The 9,893-nt window shown below is 43.5% G+C and overlaps 1 protein-coding gene across 11 annotated transcripts in view; it reads left to right on the top strand.

Annotated features, from left to right (window-relative positions):
- Positions 1-6,755: 6,755 nt before the first annotated feature.
- The window catches only part of Ndufa10 (NADH:ubiquinone oxidoreductase subunit A10), a 46,671-nt gene continuing 43,533 nt past the window's right edge, over positions 6,756-9,893 (top strand). For 10 of the 11 annotated variants that reach the window (XR_015737715.1, XM_087905550.1, XM_087905579.1 and 7 more), the window contains exons 1-2: positions 6,758-6,914; positions 9,287-9,455. Coding sequence is in view for 10 of the 11 variants with exons in the window: in XM_087905550.1 (XP_087761676.1) it covers positions 6,840-6,914; positions 9,287-9,455 (244 nt within the window). In the remaining variant the exon portion in view is untranslated. Of the gene's footprint in view, positions 6,915-9,286; positions 9,456-9,893 lie in introns of all 11 variants that reach the window. The other variant, XM_087905549.1, reaches the window with a different exon arrangement.

Here is a 9,893-nt window from a genome sequence, read left to right as displayed (position 1 = left end):
ACATTAAGTATTCTCTAGTAGAATTCAAATAAAACCTCATATCATATTCTATTTAATATTTTAATGAAATTTAACAAATCTGTAAAACTACCTACAATAATGAGCCTTTATCCAAACATATTTTCTGAGTGTGAACTCAGGAAACTATCTCCCAGGTAGATTAAGCATTAGAGTCCAAACCTAGTCACCTTCTCTGCCTCAAGAGAACCACTATGCTGGTTACTATTGCCAGAGAGTAATCTTGGTATTTTGAGTTTCATTATTGTAGTCATGAAGTACATGTTCTGCTTTGGCTCAGCAGTATGTGTTTGGGTCTCTCTCTGTTTTTGCATGTAGCAATGATTCATGCATTGTTGCTCAGCGATATTCACATAGGTATCAGCATGTAGTCCTGTATTTTGCTCTTGGTTGAAAGTATTATGAGTACTGTCTAGGATGTGTACTGCTGCTATATACAACCCAGGTAGTATTTTATCGGTATCCACGCAGTTTAGTGAGCTCTGCAGAGGTGTATCTAGGCTAGACATAGGTACACAAAGGCTGTCTGTTTCTATATCTGCTGAAACACAAGATATATGTATGGTCAGGTTTAGAAGAAACTGTTTTCAAAACTTTATGTACCAATTTTACACACATTACCAGTTTAGGAGAATTCTAGAGGTTCTAAATCCTGGCCAACATGCAGGGCTGTTTCCTTTCAGCCTTTCTTCTGGGCTCCAAAGGCGCCTCACTGTGACTTATATCTGTGTTTCCCAAATGCAAACGGTGTTCTGCAGGTACTGACGCTGAGTGTCTCACTATCCATTGGGTATGACCTCTCTGGTGAGCCGTCCACATCTTCTGCCCATTTTCACACTGATCTCTTTCCTGACAGGGCTTCTGAGATCGTCTGGATATGAGCTCCCTGTGAGATCTGAGCGCTTGGAAGCAAAAACTTTACAGTTCATTATATGCTCTGACCTCATGGGTCTTTCAATGAGGAAAAGTTCTTCATTTTCTTGCCTAACACGTACAATTTCCCTTATGGAGATTTTACATTTAAGAAATGTTTACTTCCCCTACGTTCATAAAAATGTTCTTCTGTGACATTATACCTTTGTTTTTTAAATGTTTAAATTTGTAATCCATCTGAAACTGAAACCATTTTCCCTAAGCACCTGAAATTAGTCTAGCCCTCACCCATTGTTTCAAAGGTCACACCCTTCCCTAGGTAGTGTTACCTTTAATAAAACAAATCACAGAGAATTCCAACCTGCTCCTTTTATCTACCTGGTTTTGGGAGCTAGACCCACTCAAGACTTTCTCAGAGGCTCAGATGAAAGGGCAAAAGGCACATCTGTTGTGTGTCCTTGCACAGGTGTAGACTTCACAAGGATAGTCTGGGGCTCACGTCAGAGCCTTGGAGCCAAGGTTGTGGTTTCTGGGGACCCAACTCTTCTCCCTGGGCTCTGGTTATCAGTCCTACAGCAGCTGTGTCAAAAGGATCATGTGTTCTTTTGCCAGCACCATCTGATTTAGCCATATCTCACCCTGCAAATAGTATACAAGCTTCTGGGTTTCTTAATAAACTTGCTTGGCATAAGTCATCAGCTTATGCAAGACCCCTGTTTTTATTTTATCTGTCTTCTATCCTACCCCCATCTCCTGGCACTTCTCTCTCAAGACCCAGTCACTGAAGAAGGACATGGTCCAGTTCAACCTGTCTGTCTCTTCCTGCACCAGTCCTACAGGGCTTTTCCAAATGTGGTCTTTCCTGTACTGTGAGGTCTGCAAGCATGTCCTCCATTTACGTGCTTCAAGTCTAGGTCGTCTTGGTTTCTTTCGGGTCTTCCTGAAAGGAGTTACACATCTTAGAATCTGCTTGTAAGTGTCAACAGAAGAAAACGCTTTCAGGTTTTCATTCATGGAATTGTGCTGAATCTACAGACTAATCTGGGGATACTGTTATCATCACAATTTTGAGATTTTAGTAAGAAAATAATAAGCACCTGTCTTCTGTCACAATTTTCAATTTCTTGACCCTACTTTGTAGCTTTGGTTAGCAGTTCTTCTTTCCAGTGCTTGAGTTTCTAAAAATTATGACACAAGAATGCACCTCTTAAGTGTAAATTGTAAAATTCTGTTACTTTATTATACTGCACACAATGTAATTTCAATCTTTCTTTTAAAGATAATGGTAGGTTTACATAAAGTTGCAAAGACATATACTAGGTAGTCCCACGCGTTCCTTGCCTGGTCTTCCCACCAGAGTCTTTATGCGTGACTAAGGCACAGTTTGGTGACAGGACATCGACTATGGCATACCCACGGCACTTGTTCAAATCCTATCATTTATGCAGATTCATCTGTCACAGAGTATGCACATTTGTGTGGACTGAACACAGTGTAGTTGGGGGGCAGAGCATTCCCATCATCAGAAGACATCAAATGCTGCTGACGCACAGTCACACCTCTACACTGGAACCTCTAGACGCCCCAAGTTGTTCTCCATCCTTTTATTTCAACACATAATAGACTATAAATGGAACCATACCTCTTGACCTTCAGAGTGTGCCACCAAGGCCAATATTGGATTATTTCTAATGTGAATTTAAGGAAGCTACTTACATATCCTAGACAAAGTCTGTTGTCAAATATGTGGCTTGTAAATATTTTCTCTACCTGTAGTTTGTCTTCTCATCCTCTTAAGATTTCATGCAGCAGGCATTTCTGGATTTGGTAAAGTCTAGTTAACCTGTTTCCTTATTTTGGATTATGCTTTTGATATCAAGTTAAAAGAATTACTTCCCAAGAAAAGCCAGACTACAATTCACAATCCCAGAGAACCTAGACAACAAAGAGGACCCTAAGAGTAACATACATGGATCTAATCTACATGGGAAGTAGAAAAAGATAAGGACTCCTGAGTAAATTGGGAGCATGGGGATCATGGGAGAGGGTTTAAGGGGAGAGGGGAGAGAAAGAGAGGGAAGCAGAGAAAATATATAGCTCAATAAAAACATTTTTTTAAAAAAAAAATTACTTCCCTAGTCCTAGGCCTAAAATGTTTCTCCTATTTTTTTCCTAACAGCTTTGTGATTTTACATATTGCATTCAAAGACATGATTCATCCAGACACATGATTTTAGGACTTTTTTTTTTCCAGGTGTTAAGGTTATTGACAGTTCATTTGCTTCCCCCATGGCTAGCCAATCGCTCTCACGCTATGCCACGGAACTATGTTTGCACCACTGTAGAAACAGCTGGGATCTGTGCTGGCTCATTTGTGGCAGCTCTCTCTACTTCACTGGTTCTTGTTCTATGCACACCATAGCCTCCAGAACCACTGCACACTCTTGATTGATAGCAACACGTAGTAAAGCTCAACAATGGGAGAGTAGTTCCCCTGACTTTATTCTTCTTTTTAAATTCATCGTGGGCAATCTAGCATCTTTACATTTCTGTAATTTTATAGTTTGTCTCTACCCCTTAAAACATCCTTGTGAAGGTTTTAGTGGGAACCCCATTAAACCTATAGATCGGCTTGGGAAAAAAATCAACCTGGTGTATTTCTTCTGATCTGTGATATGTAAGCCTCTCTATTTTTTTGAGGGCTTTTTTGACTTCTTATGTTATTTTATATGCTGTAGCCTACAGATGTGTTACACTTAAATTTTTGTACTGTCTTTGACAGTTATGGCATCATAATATGGTGGTAAGCATTCTCTCTTCTGGTTTTTGAAGGAGATTGTACAAATTTATATGTTTACATATCAAGTAAAATTCTTCAGGAAAACATGCATGTTTAAGAATTTCATTTTTGGTTGTGATTTTTTAATTACAAATTCAATTTCTTCAACACAGTACTAAGGCTGTCATATAATTGATTTATGAAGGCCTGCACACTTCGTTTTCATTTTAATGATTTCAAAATATCATATAGGTTTCATGAGCTACTTCCACACATGCCTGTAATGTGCTTTGAACATTCCCCCACACCTCATGACCTCTTCTCACCCTTTACATCTCACATCGCTCCTTTTGGTGCCCAGTTTTCCTTCTACTTTTACACCATCAGTACATACGTAGGTTTATCTATAAACTCTAGGACGCCCAAACAAGAGAAAAGATGAGAATTTGACCTTTCTGACTTAATTTGCTTAACATGATACTCTCCAGTTGCATTCTTTCCTCCTCCGAATTTCAAGATTCTTTACAGCCGAACAAAATTTTATTTTTATATCTAGCACATTTTCTTCATTCCTCTGATGTTGGACACGGGTTGGTCCCATAACTTAGCTATCGTGAGCAGTGCTGCAATAGACATTGAGGTGCAAGTATATTTTCAAGGCACGTTGACTTGGAATTGTTTGGGGTAAGCGCCTAGGTGTGATATAGCTTGGTCATATGGTAGCTCTATTTCCAGTTGTGTTTTTTTTTTTTTGAACAATCTCCATACTGATGTCCATACAGGCTAGTTTAGTATATACATTAACACTAGTAGTGTATATATAAAATTCCTTTTTGTCCACATCCTCACCAGTATTTGTGGTTATTCATTTTCTTTATGACTGTCATTTTGAAGTGAAATAGCAATGTACTTTTAATTTCATTTCTTTGATCACTAATGATGTCCTTAAACTTCTCATATGTTTATTGGCTACCAGTGTTTCATCATTTGAGAATTATCTGCCCATTTCACAGGTCTATTGGCTCATTTCACAGGCCTGTTTATTGACTAGGCTGGTTGGTGTTTGGTGAGTTCTTTGTGGAGTCTACATTTCAATCCTACGACAGAGAAGTAGCAAGCAAAGACTTTCTCCCATTTTGCGGGCTATCGCTTCTCTTAATTGTTCTCTTCCTGTGCAGAAAGATTTTAGTTTCACGAAATCACTGTTTTCTGTTTGTTTTCTCTTCTTTTCTTCCAGTTTCCAACAGATACCTTGTACATACTTTTAAAAGAATTTCATCTTTATTTGGTTAACTTTGGGGATCATCATTTTTACAGCATTGTGAGTGGTAAGTCAAGGAGTTACATTATGCAGACAAACTTAAAACAACGTCCTGTGGGACTGATTCCCTACTCTGCTCACTGGACCAAACATTCCTTTCATTTGGGTTCTTCTAGACACCCCTTTTCTAAATATGATTATTTTGAGCATTTCCTGTATATACACTACACTACGGATATTATTGCTTCAACCAAATGTGATTTAAAAACTCATTCACCAAGGAATAGACGATAAAGCTTCCATTCCCCATTCTTTTCTTCTGACTTTCCGCTGGAGTTCCCAGTCTTCTGCTGTCATTTGGGAAACTTCCTCACTCAACTCTTCTAAAGAAAAATCTTGCTGGAGGAGAGAGTTGCCACTCAAGTAGGCTTATTCTTCCTCTGAGTGGCTGTGGAGTTCCTCCAACAGCTTCGGGAGAGCCTCAACCCCCATCAAGAAACCCTCTGGTCACAAGCATCCAGGAAAACAAAGTGGGTGCAAATACTTCCTAGGTCATTTTGTTGAAGCTTCTATTATTTTGACAATAAGGCAAGAGAGAAAAAGAATCCCTGACTAAAAATCATAGTCTTCACTGTTCCTCCGTGAACAAGTGAATAATTCTTTTTAAAAGTTCGAATACAACTCATTATTATAAGAACGATATATTTAAAAAATGGGGGGGGGGAATCCAGGAATTCAAAGCTCATCAAATAGTCAATATTTTAAAATATCTCACAGTTGACTCACAACAAAAACTCTGAGCAAACTTGGAGCAGACGACTGACTCCAGCTTAAGTAGCACCATTAAAATCTGCATGTTAATGACATACACCGTTTTTCATCGTGCCACCAGCTGAAGCTGTCAAACATACCTGAATTTAGGAGGTGAGGCAGTGTCTTTTCTTAAGGGTGAGCCTGCCCTGTACTGACACCTAGCGCACTGGAGGGGAGCCGCGAAATGGGATGATGGAGATACAAGAGGAATGTGGAGAGTCATTCTCAATATACTGGAAGGAGCACTGGGCTTTCTAGAAATGGGAAAGGCAGGGGAGCTTTGGTGAGGGTGGTCCACGCCCAGGGCGGGTCTCCCACTGTTTTAGGGACATCCCCCACCCCCCCATAGCACTTTCTTGACTTCCTCAGGCTCTTCTTTCTTAGCCTCAGAGGGTCTTGGAGCTTAAGACGTCTCCAGGAGGCAGCTGTGGAAGTGAGGCAGGGTGCTCTGCCCTGGAGACCATGGTGGTTCTAGACCCGAGGCCACCGCAGCTCTCAGCACCACAAGAGCCCAAAACCGGGTCCCGAGCGGGTCTCACCCACAGAGCCCAGGCGGGTGGCAGATCCTCCTCGCCGAACCCAGGCAGGAAGTAGGTGACTCCCACAGAGCCCAGGAAGTCAGAGGTCGGGCGTGCACCAGGGAGGCGGGTTCTCACCACAGGATCTTGAGGAACGAGCGGGTCCACCCACACAGAACCCATAAATTACCCGGAGCAAGAGAGTCACACTTTCGTCGCACCCCTCAAGGCATCTACAAGAACCGCAGCTCAGTGTTGGTACCCTCCACGCAATCGGCAAGGCCCAGGAGGGTCTTCTTGCCCTTCGCCACACACATAGATCTATTGTTTGGGGGTTCAGCCGCGCTACTCGCTCAAAGGAGCTAACACCTTGCCCATAGAGTAGATCTAGGCTTAAGCGTCGTCCCTCCGGTATAACCTGGCCCAATCCTCTATTCACCCCAAGAAAGTTATTTTTTTTTCGACAGGCGCCGCGAACACCTCGACTGTGACGTCATGACAGCGCGCCGCAGACAACCTAGGACCCCGTCGCGCTCGCGTCCGTCTGGTCCTTGAGCCGGCGGCGGACGGCGGAGCAATGGCCTTGAGGCTGCTGAGACTTCTCCCGGCGTCAGCGTCCGCGCGGGGCCTCGCGGCCGGAGCCCAGCGCGTGGTGAGCGGCGGGCGGCATGTCTTGCTTGGGTCTCGGCCTGTCGTCTCCGACCCCTGACGCCCCGGCGTTGTTGGTCAGACCCTCGAGCCGCAAGCTCCCGAGGTCCCCACCCACAGCTCCGAGTGCAGCTTTGCGGTGGGACTCTCTCTCCAAGCTGCTTCTGGGAAACCGGGATGCCGAGGCGCTGGAGTCTGGGCCCGCTAGCTCGTCCGTTCAGTGTTTGGCGAAGCTGCTTGGTTGAGCGCCCCGTGGACGCTGGGGTGACGTGATGTGGAGCCGTAACAGAGACTTTTGGGGTAGATTGGGGAGGATTAGGACTTCCTAAGATGCATGCAGAATAGTGGGTGTTACTAGGCGCCTCGGGGCCCGTGGCTGGAAACAGGACACGTTTTTTGACAGCACCATAACGTCTTTGCTTCTTAGTAGCTAGAACTGCAGAGGTGTTAAATTTGTGAAGGGGTTGACCTTCTTATTTAGGATTTTTGTTTTGAGCAGAGGAGTGGTGTGTGTGAGAATGAGCCAGGGAGAGAAATGGGGTGTGCATGAACGTGAGCCGGAATCCACGCTGTCAGCCTAAGCCCCTTAGGATCACGCAAGTTCCAGTGCACTTTTGCTTTGACCTTGACTCTTAGAGGCTACAATCCTTGTTCCTTCAGCACTCCCTTCAGTGAGCTTGTTTCACATATGTATGTCAGAAGTTCAGTCCATCCTAAGTTTTGCATGCACTGAGTTCATTCCACACGCCGTGAAGTCCAACGGTTTTGCACAGTGGACAGTGACATATCGCTGCCTTTTAATAGTACCACACAGAGTAGTTTACAGCCCTAACAAAAAAATCCATTGAGCTTAATGTTCATTCATTTTCCACCCCCTAAACTGATAGCCACTGCTCTTTTGATGATTTCTGTCATTTTGCCTTTTCTGGACTCCTGTAGTCAGTCACACATTACATTGCCGGTCACACTACTAATAATGTGTACAATTATTTTTACAGTGGAGCTGGACAGATAGCCCAGTGTTTACTCTTCTAACACACACACTCTCTCCCTTTTCTCCCCCCTTCTCTCTCTAAATAATAAGTCTTAAGCCAGATATCATGGTGCACACCTTTAATTCCAGACCAGCCAGGTCTACATAGTGAGACCCTTGTCTCAGAATGAAACCTCAGAAACAGCAAGAAAAGAAAAAGATTGGCTCATGTCTTTATGGCTTGTTTGCGTCATTTCTTTTAATCGCTGGGTAATGCTCCATAGTTCGAATATATTATCACTTATCTGTTTGCCTATTTGAAGACCATCCTGACAGTTTCCCCTTCAAGGCAATTGTGAAAAAAAGCTGCATGAAGTGTGCATGCAAATTTCATGTGGGAATGTGTCCTATCAGCTGGGTGATGTGGTTGCTGGGTATTAGTGAGATGGTAGTCTTGCAACCATCTGTCGCCCACTGACTGTCCCATTTGCACTACTCAGCAGTGCTTCCTGCTGCATGCTGTCTTGCTGGTGTTGGTGCTGGCAGTCATTTGCATTTGTGGGCATCCTGTGAGCAAACACAGTGCATTTCTGGGTTCTCATGGGGGCATCTTAGGCGCTTACTTGCCATCTGCAATATCTTTGAGATTGGTTTACTTCTCACTTTAGAATTTGCTGCCCTTCCAATTGTTTTCCTTTTAACTATGTACCCACCGCTGTTCCCTGCTTGGTGATCTTATTTTGTTTGGGGAGAGAGTGGATTACTTCAGTTTGGTGAATGGACTAGGAGACTGCTGAGGATGTCTCTTGCCTTGTGGATGAGAGATGTGAAAATGACCTCAGCAGCAGCAGTGCAGCAGGAGAGGGAGGTACTGCTTCTTCCGCAGAACCTGCAAATTTGGCTTCTGTGGGTGATTATGGAGTTGAAAGAAGGCAAAGATAATGCTTTATTTACTCTGTTGTTTGTTAGATCGTGGACAGTTCCAGCTGTAAAGGACATCATACTTGGGGGTTAGGGTATGGAAACTCTACTTTGGTTTAAGTCTTCTAGCTTTCCCGTGCTTAAACTGTGTACTTGGTGGTGAGCTAACTAGGTAACAGGCTGAAGACAGAAGCCTTGATCAGAAAGGTACTTTTATTCTGTCAAGTCCTCCTCCACTCTGCCATTTGTCCATCCACCTGTTCATCTGTTCATCCATCCACCCAGTTTTCATCAACATAGCAAGCATCCTTGTTTCAGGCCCTGTTCTGAGACCTAGCGATGTAAACATTCAACTCTCAGAGAGCTTGCACTAAGGAAGAAGGGAGTCAGCTCATCAAATAAGCAAGGCCTCCGCCTATTTTACCTAATAGTTGCTAATGCCTGCAGTAACTAGAGTGGTGATGTGATGTTATTGTTTTCAGGGACAGATTCATACCAGTGTGCAATGCCAACTGAAGTATGGACCTCTTGCCTTCGTTCTTGGTGATAAGACAACCAAAAAACTGAATGAGTACAGCCGAGTGATAACGGTAGACGGGAACATATGCTCCGGGAAGAACAAACTCGCAAAGGAGATCGCAGAGAAGCTAGGTATGGACACCATGCAGAATGACCCTAACTTTTCAGGCATGTGGCTGCTTATCCCACCTAGAATTTACTTGACTGTTGACTAGGTAAATTTAGGCCTAAGGTAGGCCTTTCACATTTTTTTTAGTTGCTTATTTAATGTATGCCTGTAATCTCCAGTGCTTGAGAGGCTGAGGCAGGAAGACTGTCATGAAATCGAGGCAAGCTTGGGCTATATAGTGAGTACCAGACCAGCCAAAGCTTTACAGAAAGATCCTATCTCAAAAAGACTGAATTGTGGAGCGGGGTTGGGGTTCAATTTAAAAATTGGAACTGGACTTTCCCTGGGAGTGCAGCAGTGCGCCTACCTGAACTGCATTGCCAGAGGAGCTGTCGCTGTGTTTTCTTTCACATGGGATGATGGGGAGATAGGCTGACCTGCTCCAATTCTGGGTGCAGCAG

This window comes from Myodes glareolus, chromosome 1 (assembly GCF_982192425.1).
Source record: "Myodes glareolus chromosome 1, mMyoGla1.1, whole genome shotgun sequence".
In the NCBI taxonomy this organism is placed as follows: Eukaryota; Metazoa; Chordata; class Mammalia; order Rodentia; family Cricetidae; genus Myodes; species Myodes glareolus.
Note: the sequence above shows the minus strand (reverse complement) of the source record. Positions and strands in the feature narration are given on the sequence as shown.